The sequence below is a fragment of the Phoca vitulina genome, unplaced genomic scaffold, assembly GCF_004348235.1.
Source record: "Phoca vitulina isolate PV1807 unplaced genomic scaffold, GSC_HSeal_1.0 scaffold40, whole genome shotgun sequence".
Classification (NCBI taxonomy): domain Eukaryota; kingdom Metazoa; phylum Chordata; class Mammalia; order Carnivora; family Phocidae; genus Phoca; species Phoca vitulina.
Window position 1 is genome coordinate 12,493,157 of NW_022589743.1, and position 16,714 is coordinate 12,509,870.

Sequence of the window (16,714 nt, forward strand, 5' to 3'; positions counted from 1 at the left end):
TAATATATCATGTGTGGCTTTGTGTTGTTTTGTGTGTATATGTGGTTTTTTGTTTTGTTTTTAATACTAGGTTGAAACTGCTTCTGCCTTGGCTAGAGGCCAGAATTCATGAGGGCTGTGAGGAGCCTGCTACTCACAACGCATTAGCCAAAATCTACATAGACAGTAATAACAACCCAGAGAGATTTCTTCGTGAAAATCCTTATTATGACAGTCGAGTTGTTGGAAAGTATTGTGAGAAGAGAGATCCGCATCTGGCCTGTGTTGCTTATGAACGTGGCCAGTGTGATCTGGAACTTATTAATGTGAGTATTACTAGCTAAATGTGTACAGAGAGAAGGCTGCATTTTTAAAAACCTGTTGTATAATGTTAGATTAGTGAATTTTGAATTTCACAGTGGCCTTATGTAATACAGAGCATTCCTTGTAGATGTGTGCTTTTTAAAAAAAACTTTATCTGCCACTAACTGTGAATTTAAAGTGGCCAAAATAGTAAATTAAGTCTATATTCACCTATTAACATTTTAACCCCAGTAGTTTTATCACTTGTGTTCTCATACACTCTCATACATAAACACACATACACACCATACATACATATATATGTATATGTGTACATATGAGAATAAGTTGCATACCTCTTCAGTGTGTATTTCCTAAGACTAAGGATACTGTTTTCATAACCACACTGTAGATACCAACTTCAGTGATCTTGACACTGACAGAATAATTTTAAAATCTGTCTTATTCTAATTTTGTCATTGCCCCAATAATGTCCTTATTTTTTCCTTTTAATCTAGGATTACATATTGATTTTTAATAAAAAGTTGGTTATAACCTATTCAAGTTTGTATGTAAAAGTGATGGATTTTTTTAAACAATAAACAGGGTATATATCATAGGAAATAGCCCTTAAAACTAAAGTTAGTCCATAAAAAGTCTTTTTATCTTGAAACTAACCTAATCTATCTTATTTAGGTTTGCAATGAGAATTCCCTCTTCAAAAGTCTTTCCCGCTATTTGGTACGCCGAAAGGATCCAGAATTATGGGGTAGTGTGCTGCTGGAAAGCAATCCTTACAGGAGACCCCTAATTGACCAGGTAAAATTGGCAAATGTGGTTAAGGCTCATCTTTTTAACTCTGAATAAAACCTTTCCCATCATCATACCCATAAGTACTCAAATGGATCATATTTAACTATGAGAGAGGGCAGTAAAAAGTGTAGAAGAAAACAAAATTATACTAATATACATATATATTGCACATACATCATAAATTGAAAACATTTTTTTAAAACCCTAAGAATTGAAGGTTGTTATAATGGTTCTTAAATCCTCCTAGTAGAAGTACAAATATGGAAAAGAATAAATTGAAGGTTATTAATTTTTCGTTCCTCTCCTAGGAAGCATTTCTAAGGAAAATTCCCATTTTAGATACAAAGCTTCCTGGAGGGGCACCTGGGTGGTTCAGTCGTTAAGCGTCTGCCTTCGGCTTGGGTCATGATCCCAGAGTCCTGGGATCGAGCCCCACATCGGGCTCCCTGCTTGGTGGGAAGCCTGCTTCTCCCTCTCCCACTCCCCCTGCTTGTGTTCCCTCTCTTGCTGTGTCTCTCTCTCTCTCTCTCTCTCTCTGTCAAATAAATAAATCTTTAAAAACAAAACAAAACAAAAACAAAGCTTCCTGGAAAAAATATTTATTGAAGCACCTGAGAGCCATACAATTAGCCAAAAATAGAGGAATAACTGAGTCCCTATTGCCACATCTATGTAGTTGAATTCATATTTACCTATGAAAGTGATGATGAGGAGTGGTTATTATGCATAATATTTTAATCAGAGAAAAAGAGAAATTATATAATTAGGATGGTTTTTCTAGAGAATGGAAGTACACATGATGTGGGTATATGTGGATTTATGTAGAAAAACCTTTGTGTGGTGAATTTAAAGGTATTTCTCCTCCTCCATTCTTACTTCAAGTTTTCTACTGAGATGCCAGCTTATTCTTATTAGATAATGTCTTGATTTTCAGTACTTAACTCCTTGATTTTCAGTACTTAACTCCCTATATATATATTTATCTATATACTCTGTAGGTTGTACAGACAGCTTTGTCTGAGACTCAGGACCCTGAAGAAGTGTCAGTAACTGTCAAGGCTTTTATGACTGCAGACCTTCCTAATGAACTCATTGAACTGCTGGAGAAAATTGTCCTTGATAACTCTGTATTCAGTGAACACAGGTATGTTATAAGAAGGGCCTATTGGCTATTTATATTCAGTCTTAAATTATGGCCAATCAGTTTTGAGAGGGAACAATCAGAGACAAAGATTAGAGAATGTTGTTTGAATTCTGACTCTTCTAATACCCTCCTCTTCTCACCCTGCCTTTGAGACAAAAAACTCTTCATAGCCACAGTGTTTATTCTTTATGACTAATAAGCTTTTGAAATAATGCAAATTTTTTTTTCTTAAAAGGAATCTGCAAAACCTCCTCATCCTCACTGCAATCAAGGCTGACCGTACACGTGTTATGGAGTATATTAATCGCCTGGATAATTACGATGCCCCCGATATTGCCAATATCGCCATCTGCAATGAGTTGTTTGAAGAAGCATTTGCCATTTTCCGAAAATTTGATGTCAATACTTCAGCAGTTCAGGTAGATCTTCACATTGCCCGAGTTGATTTAATGTATGCATTGCGCTGTTAGGCCCAGCATAATTGATTGCTTTGGCAGTAGAAAAGCAATAAAATCCTAACTGTTTAAATGTAATTGCTATGTGGCACGATTCATTCTGCTATAACCCAAATTCAAAAATTGGTTGCCTAGGTCTTGATTGAACATATTGGAAATTTGGATCGGGCATATGAGTTTGCTGAACGCTGCAATGAACCTGCAGTCTGGAGTCAGCTTGCAAAAGCCCAGTTGCAGAAAGGAATGGTGAAAGAAGCCATTGATTCTTATATCAAAGCAGATGATCCTTCATCCTACATGGAAGTTGTTCAGGCTGCCAACACTAGTGGTATGACTTCTTACTTTTATGTGTTTGTGACCTCAGAAAATGTACCTAAGCTATGATTAAACTAAGCATTAAGATACTGGTCTATTCTGAATTTATATAGGAGTGAGATACTGCATGGTTACTTGTTGAAAACATTTAGCACTCCATCTTAGTCCACCTATAGGGGGACTGCATTTTGTGAACTTACAGAGGTCCATAGGGAAGATTAATTTTCTATTTTGAAATCTCACAAAATTCTTTTTAAGATTTTATTTATTTGAGAGAGATAGCGAGAGGGAGCACAAGCGGGGAGTGGGGGGGAGGAGAAGCAGGCTCCCTGCTCAGCGGGGAGCCCAATGCAGAACTTGATCGCAGGACGCTGGGATCATGGCTTGAGCCAAAGGCAGATGCTTAACTGACTGAGCCACCCATACACCCCTGAAATCTCATAAAATTCTGATCGAGTTCTAATCTTACAACTTTAAGGGAAAGGGGAATTCAGCTATTCATTTGGTCAGTGATGATACAGAAATGTAATAGAAATTTTGCCATTTTAGATACATTTTTCATTTACATTTGTTATTCTCTATATTGTTTCCTTAGAAAGGAAATTAACAATTCTCATTTACTTGAGTGAAAAGGTAAATGTTAGGATGTTAGTGTTTGTATTTATTTTCTTCTTTATAACTAGGAAACTGGGAAGAACTAGTGAAGTACTTGCAGATGGCCCGTAAGAAGGCTCGTGAGTCCTATGTGGAGACAGAATTGATATTTGCCCTGGCTAAAACAAACCGCCTTGCAGAGTTAGAAGAGTTCATCAATGGGCCAAATAATGCTCATATCCAACAAGTGGGTTTCCTCTTTGGATTTTTTTCAGAGTGTAAAAATAAACTGTTAAGCAACTTTTTTAATAGTATCTAACCTATCACAATTGATGATTTCCAAGAAAAAATGTTTCTCAGTATTAAATTGTGACTTTGGAAAGAGGATTGAGTTTACGCTTACTGAAAATGGATTGTGTTTGTTTCAGGTTGGTGACCGTTGTTACGATGAGAAGATGTATGATGCTGCTAAATTATTGTACAATAATGTTTCCAATTTTGGACGCTTGGCGTCTACCCTGGTTCACCTTGGTGAATATCAGGCAGCTGTTGATGGAGCTAGGAAAGCTAACAGTACTCGAACATGGAAAGAGGTAATCTCAACACCAGTTTGAGTGAAGAATTAAGATTCTTAGAAATCTCTTTAAACTGATTAATTGAATTAACCAGCCATGTTTATATTTGAGTTTACATAATTGAAATTTTTGTTACAGGTCTGCTTCGCCTGTGTAGATGGCAAGGAGTTCCGTCTTGCTCAGATGTGTGGGCTTCATATAGTAGTACATGCGGATGAATTGGAAGAACTTATCAACTACTATCAGGTAATGAACAGGACTCTTATTAATTGAGAGCTATTTCCATAGATAGTCTTATCTTTAATTGTGTATTTCCCTTATTTAGGATCGAGGATACTTTGAAGAACTGATAACCATGTTGGAAGCAGCATTGGGACTTGAGAGAGCTCATATGGGAATGTTTACCGAATTAGCTATTCTATATTCTAAATTTAAGCCACAGAAAATGAGGGAGCACCTGGAGCTGTTCTGGTCCAGAGTGAATATTCCTAAGGTAACCCAACCTTTTAACATTGTGAGGCTCTATAGCTGTAACTAAAACTTTAAAATATCTTTCCTTTTTTAGGCTTTTGCTAGACTTACAGACTCCTATCTAAAGCAATTCAGTCTTTCTTACGTAGGTGCTTAGAGCTGCAGAACAAGCTCATCTTTGGGCAGAATTGGTGTTTTTGTATGACAAGTATGAAGAATATGACAACGCCATAATTACTATGATGAATCATCCAACTGATGCATGGAAAGAAGGGCAGTTCAAAGATATCATCACCAAGGTGTGTGGTCTGCTTCAGAAGATAGAAGCTTCGAAAGGAGAGAGCTCATTAGGAAATAACTCTTAACTTACATATGGATTTTTCCCAATTTTAGGTTGCCAATGTAGAACTATACTACAGAGCAATACAGTTCTACTTAGAATTCAAGCCTCTGTTGTTAAATGATTTGCTGATGGTGCTGTCTCCACGGTTGGATCATACTCGTGCAGTCAATTATTTCAGCAAGGTAATTTTTAAAAAACTTCAGAACCTCAGGGCAGTGGCTTAGTTGGTTAAACGGCTGCCTTCGGCTTGGATCGTGATCCCAGGGTCCTGGGATTGAGCTCCACATCGGGCTCCCTGCTCAGCGGGGAGCCTGCTTCTCCCTCTCCCTCTGCTGCTCCCCCTGCTTGTGCTCTCTCTCTTTCTGTCAAATAAATAAATCTTAAACAACAACAACAACAAAAAACCCTTCAGAATCTCATAGCAAGGAACTAAGACATATTTCAGTAACTTTTGTTGAACTTTAAGGATATGCTATGTTTGTAATAAAGCTCTTTGTTTTAAAGGTTAAACAGCTACCACTGGTGAAACCATATTTGCGTTCAGTTCAAAACCACAATAACAAATCTGTGAATGAATCACTGAACAACCTCTTCATTACAGAAGAAGATTATCAGGTAAAACCTTTTAGTTCTTGCATCTCAAAACTCAGGTTAGGATTGAGTCATTGAGTTGATATGTTTTGGGGTAAAAAAGCCCATTATCCCTTAGGTTGTAAGCAGTAGGTACTTAGATGCCTGGGATCTAAATTTAGTTATGTTTTCAGGATTGATAAATCTGAGTTTTAATTGCCAAGTTTGCAGAATTTTGCTTAGATCATGTCTTAGTTAATGCTTTAGAAAAATATTATGGTTACTTTGTCCCTAAGCATCTAGATTTTAGGTGAGGTTCAAAAAGTCTTTTAATCTGTTAACTAGTCCGTAAAACCTACTTGGTATTAAGTGTATTTATTCACTGCTTTTCTTGCTCAATAGCATATTAGTATCTGTCTTTTAATAAACTTTGCCTTGTGAAGAATTTTGCAAACACAGAATTAGAGTTAAGGTTAAGCTAGTTGCCTTTTTTCTTTATCTGTCAACATGATGGGTTCAGATCTCATGCTGATCTGTATTACTAAATATCGTGTTTACTTGTATCAGGAGTTTCTCTAAAGCATAAAATCTTATCCTCCAAATTAAAATCCTCCCATTTTCATAACTATGCAAGTTCTTGATACTGAAAACCATGGAGAAAATTGCACCTTTAGAAATTTTATAGTACCTTTGAGGACTTTATTGTTACATAATCAAATTGAAGAACCTCAATACTTGTTCAACTTGCAACTTTCTGGCTTGATGCTTGAATCTACGCTGTTGTATTATAAGGCTCATTGATCAAGTTGTATTTTATACATACACATCATACAGCATATTGGTCAAGTCATACACAGTAATGACTTCTTGATAAAAAATGATGGAACAAATTTTAAACTAAAACTGATTTGGCATTGGATTTTTTTTTTTTTTAAGGCTCTGCGAACATCAATAGATGCTTATGACAACTTTGACAATATCTCACTTGCTCAGCGTTTGGAAAAACATGAACTCATTGAGTTCAGAAGAATTGCTGCTTATCTCTTCAAAGGCAACAATCGCTGGAAACAGAGTGTAGAGCTGTGCAAGAAAGATAGCCTGTACAAGGTGGATAAAGTTGGTGGGGGCAGGCCTATTAAATCAAGTACTAGATCTGTCTGATCCTAAAAATGTATATCTGAAGTGATTATGGTCTATACAAGTATTAGTATATGAGAATTGCCTGTAAGCTCCCATTTGAGGGGGATGGTAATTAAGTCAATTTCTTGATTCTAGGGGCATCTTCTGTTTATTTCAAAACCTCTGTTTAAAAAAAAGTTACCCTGTCGTCTTTTCTTTCAGCAAATTTCAGTTTAAATGATGTGACTGTGATGTTTTTCTCCCCCATTGTATTACTCGTTTTGCCAGTTTAGTATATTTGAGTTTAACGTTTGACCTTCATCCTTTCCTTTGAATAGGATGCAATGCAGTATGCCTCTGAATCTAAAGATACTGAGTTGGCTGAAGAACTCCTACAGTGGTTTTTGCAGGAAGAAAAAAGAGAGTGCTTTGGAGCTTGTCTTTTTACCTGTTATGATCTTTTAAGGCCAGATGTTGTCCTGGAAACTGCATGGAGGCACAATATCATGGATTTTGCCATGCCCTATTTCATCCAGGTCATGAAGGAATACTTGACAAAGGTAATGGTGCCTCTGGGTGTATTCAGAACTACTTATCTTGAGAATATATAAAATTCCACATGCAGATTTATTTTTCCAAATTTTTTTCTCTAGTAGAAGTTTAAGTCATTTGGTTGTCATAAGATATTTTTGTTCTCCAGAAATTTGTAATGTCTGACAGAGGACATTGAACGGAAAGGGAATTCAAACATAACTTGTCAGAATGTTTACCCTCCCATGTATTTCTGAGGGTAAATAGTGTTATGTCTATGTTGTATGTTTGGGTTTTTTTTAAACCTCTACTAAAAAGATTTTTTCTTCCCCCAAAATAACATCTTCCTCAAATCCGTTCTTGTAACTCAGATATCCATAACTTAGTAGTATAGATTCCCTTTTATTTGGTTGATTCTTGACTTTAATGTCTGCCTGTTTCTTCTGGGGAAGCAAAATCTATATTCTTTATAATATCCCATTAATCTTCTCAGTATTTTGGTAGCTTAACCCCTAATTTAAAAATATCATAGCAGGTTAATAATTAACAACGTATTACCTCCAAATGCATTAAACAAGCTGTGGGTATAATCATCTTACAAAATTCACTTATCTTAGTGTCCCTTTTTGGTGTCATAATATTTTTTTTACTCACTTGATCCTCAACAGTTACTAGCTCTTTTACTGTAGAACATTTTAAAATGGTCCTAAAGGATCCATTTGTTAAAGCAAAACATGCTTATTAAAATCAGTTTCACATCTGATCTCTTCAGCATGCCTGAGTAAAGGGGGGAGAAAAGGTACTACTAATGGCCCCCAGTATGAGTATTTCCTTAGGCTGCTATCTAAGTAGATACCATTGTGTTCAGTTATAATTTTTTAAGAATTAATATTTTCGGTATAAAAACGGCTTGAAGTCCAGTGTAAGAAAATGGTTGCCTTATATTAGCCATAGATGAGAATAGCTTCTTTTCATATGCATAATGCCAACTTAAGAGACCTGGCTCTAAGCTGCTGTTAACCGAAATGCTGTAAGTTTTACTAGCGATAAGCTGCTTTCTATCACACTGACTCTAGCATAAATTCTTCTGCAATAAGCTCTGAAGTTTAAGAAAAATTCTAAATTTTGCTTCCAGTATGCCCTTTATTTTCACTTCTCATGCCTTTTTTTGTGGTTAGATGTTTCTCCCCTAAACCTTTGTTGCTGATTCTACCTTTTTATGCTCAATATGGAATTTGATTTTTTTCTAAGCTGCACCTTCTGAATTCCTTTGCAGGTTGATGCAATAAAGGAAAAGGTGAAAGTTGATTCTTTTCCATCTTTAAGTCTGGAGGACTAAGTCTAAGGAATTTGCATGATTTTTTTCCCTTCCTTTTCTACACTGCTGCTGCTGCTTTTTCCCCCCCAATAAATTTTCACTAAAGCCTCTGCAAGTCCCTTGAAACATAACTATAATAGAGCTGTAGGACATTAGTAGATGTTTGCTACTAATCTGCTAATAGGCTTTAGGAAGGGCAGGAGGCTAATCAGTAGTTGGTTCACAGTCTCTCTTAAATATATTATTAAAAACCGAGCATGGTGAGTTTCCATATTAATTCCAAAGTTTCAGGAAATTTCTCTTCCCTGTCAGGGTATCTGGACCATAATAGGATTTTCTTAATACTCTAAATAAATTTAAGCAGCCTCTGGTTTTATTTTGTGAGCTTGCCTGACAGTCGTTGAATTTATGTATGTATATATATGCCCTAAAAGGCTTTTTGGGGTTTTTTTTTTTGGTATTGAAGGACTGTGATCCAGTTTCTGATCTCTTGATTCTTACTAATTTTTTGCTGAAAGTAGGTACAAGAGATACTAGCTGCTTCCGAAGAGACTTTCCTCATGTTTCTCCAGGTGTCCAGTTCTTATGGTGCTAGTCCATTTTCAAGAAGAATCAAAACTTTTTTAATCATGAGAGTAGCTTGCTATAATTGTTGCTAAGCAACATGGATTATTTCTGTATATAACAAAGCAATATTAACTTCTTCCTGTAATTAGGCACCTTTTGGTTGCTGCTTCCTTTATTGGCTTGTCTCCATCCCAGTATAAATGAAACAAACTAATGTCTGGTATCAGATTGTTGTAATAAAAGGGTGGGAAGGTAAAGGAAAGTTGAAACAAATTTGAAAGAATTTGGGTGGGGGACAATGCCTTGGAATTACGTTGAACCAAACTGGAATCACCATTGGAACTTAGGGCAAACCTGAGTAAAATGCATTGTGTGTGAGGCCCTTCAGCAGCTAGTAAGCAAGGCAGTTAGAAAGCGTGTGTGTGAAAAACAGGTAATTGAACTGCAGTGTTATGCATTGTTTTAAATCAAGCATGTACAACAGTCATTGCAATTACATCATACTACTTTTGAAACTCTTAAAGCATTGCTGTGGGCTGTGTGTGTTTCTTGAGAGCCTGTATAGCAACAGTCATCTTCAGATCTCACTTCTTGCTTCAGTACTTTTGCCTTTTTTTCATGCACACATACACCAGAATAACTGACTGCATGTTAACTTTTCCTCTGCAGCATATTGCAGTCTTTGTGGAAAAGCCTTTTACATTATAGTGAATTTTTAATAGTACAGATGGAACTGAACTCAGTGACATGCTTACCTCTAATTTTTCTTTTTAAATCCAAGGATCAGAAACTTTTGTTACAGCTCTTAACAAAAGCTTGTGTTCATAAAAGCCTTCTCTGCTTTTTTTTGAGCAATCTAAATTGGGTCATGGAAACAAAAATTGGATGTTGCTGTGCCAGAGGCTGTCCTCTTATATAGAAAAATAAAAATTTTTTGCTTAATTTGATGCTATTCCTTCAGAGTTACTATTTTTTGTTTTTTTCCCCTATGCCCAACCTGCCTGTGTCCACATGCCTGGGCATTGTGATATTGCTAGTTCTTCTAAATCTTCAATGTACTACTTTAATAGGACGTCTTTCTTGAACATCTGACTCAGATTCACCTCTGACCTTAATGTTTAAACATGTGTTCACTTCAGATTCTTTTCCTTGAAAGTCTGGAAATGTATTATGCAGTGGTGACTTTTTTTTGGTTGGTGTTTCATTTTTCTTCTAATAACTTGGAAGTTATGTACACTCATCCATGTATTTTTTTTGTATAACCTCTTTAGCTCACTCTTGGATACTGTTTAGTTAGCAAAACCCTATCTGACCCTGATGGCACAGACTGTGCTTTAAAGTATACAGCTGAAATAATTTTTAAGTTTGAATGCCAAATATTGGGTATTTCTTATGGTACTTCTACTCCATGGTTGTTTTTAATTTGATATTGGGGTAATTTTTAACACATGAACACTTAGGCTATAAAATAGGAAAATAGCATACAAAAACATAACCAACCCTTTTCCTAGTGTAGAAAAACCACATTTTATCTGAAGACATCTCAACTTTTTTCCCAAACTTACTATTCTCAAATTATTCCCTGATAAACTAGAATGGGTTTGATTTACATTTATAATATTTAATATGGGACAAAATATGTATAAAATACTGTCCTGACCTTAATAACCTATGTGAAGACCCACACACACTATTTTAAATAGTTTCAAATAGAAACTACGGGCTACTTTAACCTCTTTTGGACCCAGTCTTTATAGCTTTTCACTGAAGTCTGCATGTCTTTTTTTGTGGTTTTCACTATTTGCCTTTTTGAGGAATATGCCCTGAACATTCATTAAAAGTTTTTCCTGCACTGTGCCCCTCATCTCACCCAGTGCACTTAGGACTTTGAAAACCACGAGTAATAGATAACATCAAAATTTGAAGTTTTGGTTTTACCTCAAGTGTAATGATAGACTTTTAAATATAGTTTAAAATGCAGGTGGAAGTTGTATAGTAGACATCCCATAAGCCCACTGTCCTAATATTTCTCCCCAGTTCTTCACAGAATTAGAGAACCAAGTCATGTTAGTTCTAGAATAAATTTTGCAGAATATCTTATTCAGCTATCATTATACAGAAATTTGAGGATCAGTGTAATGGTTTGCCAGGGTCACTCAACTAGCTTGTGGAAGGACCTATGTATTCCAGCTCCTTTCTTTCATTTTTTCTTTATTTTTTTAAACATTTGGACTCCTACAGTATTAGTTCTGTCTGATACTATCCACTTTTATTTAGGGTAGTTAGCATGTAATAGCCATTTACTTCTTTGCTTAAATAAAAGCAAAAAAAAAATTCTTCCTCAAAGACATTGGGGCAAAAATTAGGCATTCCTACTACTATTCTACTTCTTAGAAAATAGAGCATTAAAACATGCAGCCTGTCTTTATCTGAAAAGATGGAATATGGAGCCACTTTGTGTCTTAAATTTCAGTCCGCACCTGTAACAATTATCAGCAGAAACTGTGCACAGTTGGAAAAAGATAGCTTATTCCAAATGAGTATTTGTCCAGTCATTAACTAATTTACTTCTTTGGATATCTTTTCCTTTGGGGAGGGAAGTCTTGCCTGGTCATGAGTTCATTATTATTACCTATGATATGGTTTAAACTTCATTTGAAAAAGTGGTTCCTTCTCATTATTTCCCTCCCTCAGGCTGGCTGCATCCTAGCATGCCCAGTTTTAGCCTGGCGTGAGCTTTTATGGCATTTATAAATCCCTCCTTCCTGAGGGTTTATAATGACAGTGCTAAAAATCACCTTGACTGAACTGTGAACATTGCCAATGAATTTGAGGGGGCCTGAGAATGTTCTTTAGTCTGTTTTATTTTGACAAAATTTAACATACTAAGGCTTTTCCACTTTCTGCCATAAACCTAGGTTTGTAATACTTTTGAGATGCTAAGTAACATTACCTGTTTTTCTCCAGGTGGATAAGTTAGATGCTTCGGAATCACTGAGAAAAGAGGAAGAACAAGCTACAGAGACGCAACCTATTGTTTATGGTAATCTTGCTCTCTTTTTAACCCTACAGAAAAGTAGTAGACAGACGTTTTCATTCTTTAGGGATCCTACCTCAAAACAGAAATATAGTAAGTTTCTAAAGTGCGAAAGGCTCACTGAGTTCAGGAATAATTCTACCATCTTTTTCTGAAAACAGTCTTAAAGTAGACCTTGACATTATTCATTAAGGTCATCTTAAATGCAAAGACATAATAAAAAACGGTCACTTAAGATCATAACTTAAATTTTCCTATTGCCTGCTCACTGATTGATTCGTAAATTACTAAGAAAGAAATATTAATGAATTTAGTTTTCAGAAGTGCAGAAGGTAAGAGAACATGCCAAGGCTGTCTTTAGTGTGCTTTTCATAGAGTACTCTAAGTTCTAACCAGGGCAGAGAACTGGGTTATTTCCATTTGAGAACTTTCCAGAGAGATAGGATCTTGAGACTCTCAGTGAATATTGAAGGCAATTTAATTTCTTCTCTGAACTACTTCCCTTTTCCCTTTCACTTTGGTGAACAGACTCATTTGAACAATGAATTAGAAGGATATAAATTACAGCACTATAGCCAGGTATTCTTTGGAGGAAAGCTTAAAATTGTGACCAGCTTGCTAAAGGAAATGATAATATACAAATATGTTATGACAATTATCTCCTTTTTATTATAGATAAAAAGGACTTGGGGAATTTAGAGGACTGTGTAGTTTTGATGAAGTTGGAGAAGATAAATTTAAAAGTAGATTAAAGATGATTAGATTAAAGCAGGTTAAAAGATTCGAGCAAGATGTTTGACATATTTGAGATAGGAAACACAGTAGGAACAATAATACTTTGGGGGCACCTACTGAATTTGGCTTGTGTTCAGAGTGTTTAAATGGAGAGTCTTTCTAGGCAGTTGAAAATTTCAGTATCAAGGGTTAAAAGTTATTTTTACAAACTGCTGGTTTCCAAAAAGAATTTGCTCACAAACAACAATTTTGGTTGTTCACAAAAAAGACAGACATGAGGTCACTTGTCTGAGAGAAACCTTGCACTAGGTTTATATTCATTCAGGGGATTAAGAATACTTCTTTTGTGGGGGAGTGGGTAGAGGTATTATGTCGTTTTCTCCCTTTAAATAAGCCAGGTTTTCTATAGGTGGTTTTCTTTATGTGGTCAACCACTATTTAAAATACATAAGAGTGTTGGGGCGCCTGGCTGGCTCAGTCAGTAGAGCCTGTGACTCTTGATCTCAGGGTTGTGAGTTCGAGCCCCACTCTTGGGGGTTAGTTTACTTAAAAATTTTTTTTTAAATGAAGTACGTAAGAGTGTTAACATAGTATTTGAAACAGGTTGTATACTCTAATGTATTCATATCTAATGCATATTTAAATGTCTTGTTATTTTTCTCTTAATTAGTACTAGATTCTTTGCTAGATATGCATTAGATTACCATTTCATTTCATTACTATTTAGGTATGTTTAAATCAGTGTTTTTGTTTTTTTTTTTTTTAAGATTATTTATTTTAGAGAAAGGGAGAGATCTCGCGTGCATGAGAGCAGGGGCCGGGGAGAGGGAGAGGGAAAGAGGGAATCTTAAGCAGACTCCCCACTGAGTGCAGAGCCTGCCTTGGGGCTTGATTGCATGACCCTGTGATCTTCACCTGAGAGTCAAGAGTCAGATGCTAACCTACTGATCCACCCAGGCACCCCTTTAAATCAGAAATTTAAATCTAACTTTAAAAGTTCCTCTGTGGGAAAAACACGTCCATTAAAAAATTAAGCTTTTCTGTGCTTATTATATTGTCACCAGATATTAATGTGAGAATACAGCTGTCTTGCTCGGTCACGTCAGACATGCCCGTGAATATTGCTTGAAATGAAATGAAATATCATAGTTATAGTTCTGTCCTCTGCCCTGAATTGTTGACTTTTTAGGCAGAACCCTTCTTAGGGTGATTGTCATGCCAAAATTGTGATAGAAGAGCCACCACCAAACTCATTCTAAGTTGTGATTGTTGTTCGAGTGGGTGAGATTAGAGTGTCGTGGTCCTACAGTGCTAACAGTTTCTCCCACCTCCTGCCCCCCACCCTCTTCCCTTCATGTTTTTCTTCTCTAGGTCAGCCCCAGTTGATGCTGACAGCAGGACCCAGTGTTGCAGTCCCTCCCCAGGCACCTTTTGGCTATGGTTATACTGCACCACCCTATGGGCAGCCACAGCCTGGCTTTGGGTACAGCATGTGAGACAGAAAGCTGATCCTGTAGTCGCCTATTTTCGTACTGAAACATCGTCTCTACCCGCTTCTCAGTTTATAACGGGAAAACAGGCACATGTTCTTAATAACCTTTATTTCATGAAGGACTACTTTTTGTTTCTAACTATAAACTCGGATCACCTGTGTTAAAAGCTTATTTCACATTCCGCATCATTTTAGAATTTATTTTCAAAGGGGAATAGTTTCAATGTTTTATTCACTTGGGCTTTTTTTTTCTTCCCCCTCATTCTTTGAAGAACTGCTTAATACTTAATCTGTTGTGAAGAACCTGATTTGCACTCTGTAGTGTTTAAAGAAAAAAAAACTCTAATATTGAATCTCTTAAATTTAGTGTATGTAAACAGCTTTCGATATGTATTGTCTAAATGCATTTAAATCTTTTACTTAAAAGCTACAGCAAAAATATTGGTATGTGACCATGTAAGACTGTCAATGCCAACAAAGACAACACTAATCAGCATACCCTACATTGGATTGCACTGCTCTCCAAATTATTTGAAAAATGCATTACAGACAACTTGCCTGACTTTTAAATGAGCATAAAAGGCCCTCTAACCTATGCAGGTTTCCTCATTACGCATATAGAAAATGCTAGTGTGTTTTTGCTCACTTCATATGTAACAGGTGCCCTTATGTTGTGCTGTATCCTGTGCTTTTTCTGTGGGACCATTCCATTCAGGAACAAAGCGCACCATGATTCCAATCTGTGTGTATTTACTAACCCTTCCCTGAGGTTTGTGTATGTTGGATATTGTGGTGTTTTAGATCACTGAGTGTACAGAAGAGAGAATTCAAACAAAATATTGCTGTTCTTCAGTTTTGTTTGTGGAATTTGAAATTACTCAAATTTAAAATAAATTACTGGACTGTGGAAATAACATGTAGAATGGCAGTTTTAATTAAATAATCTCTCAAATTTAAACCAAAAGAACCATGGTTGTGATAGTTTCATATTGGATACTGAGGCGCAGTACAGTGAGGCAGGAGCACAGAAGTGGAATGAGGATTGGGACATGTGAAAACATAGCATTGCATCATGTGCATTACTGTAGTTAATAAGGTACATGCATTAGTCTGAAGAAACAGCACTGTAGTGGGCTACATTTTGGCTATCTCCATCATTTTAACCAAGTGGTACCTTAGGTTTTTCTCTAAGCATTTCACTTAAATGTACAGATCATGGATGTTCTATTAACTGGAAATAAAAGTATATAAGCATGTAGTTAACATACTGTCCCTTATCATGAATAGTAAGGGCCCCCACATTATGGGTACTTTAAGTCGATTTTTTTTTTTAACCAGTGTTTGAATTCAGCCCTTTTTGTTTATGGCTGAGAATATTACTTTTAAGTTCATTTCATTGTTAATCCTCAATAGAGTTAGCCCCCTACCTAGCCTATATTGCCCTGTAATTCTCTACATAGGGCAAATGACCATAAGCTGCATGGAAGGCTTTTTTCTTTTTTTTAAACTTAGAACCCCTGCCCTTCCCCACTTTTAATCATCCCATCCCTTATTTTCCTATCAAAAATTATAGTATTAGCTGGAAAATTCCTTTTTTGGTTTTTCATTCTGCAAACATCTGGCTGTACTTGTTTCTGCTGGATCTCTCTCCCCCCCTCACCCCCTTTATTCATCATTATCAAAATCATGAGGGAGAATAGCAATGATCCCTGGGAGTTCATTCATTTCAGAGTCAAGATTTGTTCTTCTGGACCTTTCCTGTACTTTGAATCAGCTGTGGGTTTGTTTTTGTTTTTGTTTTTCCAATGGAATAATTCATCTCTTTTCCTTAAGTTAAATATTTATTAAAGGTTTTCTTACAACTTTAAGAAATAAAAAAAAGCCGTTTTAATGTGATACTATGTCCAATGATAGTTTCCACATAAACCATCCATAATGGGCTATCGTAGAAACAAACTGTGGTGTATGACATAGGTTCAAATCCTGAGCAAGCTGAACCTCTGAACATGTTCCCTCTTGTGTATGTTAACACGATGAGTACTTTCCAGAATTATTTTCAGGAGTATTTTTAAATCTCAAAATGCCTACCTACCTCAAGACTTGGCAGTAAAGTATTATACAACAAGTGGTAGGCCAAATTGATCATTTATTTTAAGATGTCTTCCCAAACATTACTCTGAATAGGATGATGGTCTGGGAGAAGGAACTAAAAACAGGGCATTAAGAGTTCTTACAATTCTCTAAATTTAACTGAAACAGCAGGGAGGAAGGGGGAGAGAGATTTAATGGGAAACCTCTCAGGAGGTAAACATGTTTTCAATGATCTTTGTACCATTGTACCAAAAAATCCGAT

General features: G+C 36.2%; 1 protein-coding gene across 4 annotated transcripts in view; it reads left to right on the forward strand.

The window, feature by feature from the left end:
• CLTC (clathrin heavy chain) overlaps positions 1-15,617 on the forward strand; it is a 59,695-nt gene extending 44,078 nt beyond the window's left edge. For 2 of the 4 annotated variants that reach the window (XM_032429316.1, XM_032429317.1), the window contains 17 exons: positions 71-305; positions 979-1,101; positions 2,094-2,239; positions 2,475-2,658; positions 2,830-3,022; positions 3,693-3,850; positions 4,032-4,196; positions 4,317-4,424; positions 4,504-4,671; positions 4,799-4,948; positions 5,043-5,174; positions 5,497-5,607; positions 6,499-6,669; positions 7,020-7,241; positions 8,489-8,509; positions 12,065-12,140; positions 14,241-15,617. In XM_032429316.1, coding sequence (XP_032285207.1) covers positions 71-305; positions 979-1,101; positions 2,094-2,239; positions 2,475-2,658; positions 2,830-3,022; positions 3,693-3,850; positions 4,032-4,196; positions 4,317-4,424; positions 4,504-4,671; positions 4,799-4,948; positions 5,043-5,174; positions 5,497-5,607; positions 6,499-6,669; positions 7,020-7,241; positions 8,489-8,509; positions 12,065-12,140; positions 14,241-14,365 — 2,488 coding nt within the window. In that variant the 3' untranslated portion in view covers positions 14,366-15,617. The remainder of the gene's footprint in view (positions 1-70; positions 306-978; positions 1,102-2,093; positions 2,240-2,474; positions 2,659-2,829; positions 3,023-3,692; positions 3,851-4,031; positions 4,197-4,316; positions 4,425-4,503; positions 4,672-4,798; positions 4,949-5,042; positions 5,175-5,496; positions 5,608-6,498; positions 6,670-7,019; positions 7,242-8,488; positions 8,510-12,064; positions 12,141-14,240) is intronic. The other 2 variants (XM_032429318.1, XM_032429319.1) reach the window with 1 other exon arrangement.
• The last annotated feature ends 1,097 nt before the right edge of the window (positions 15,618-16,714 follow it).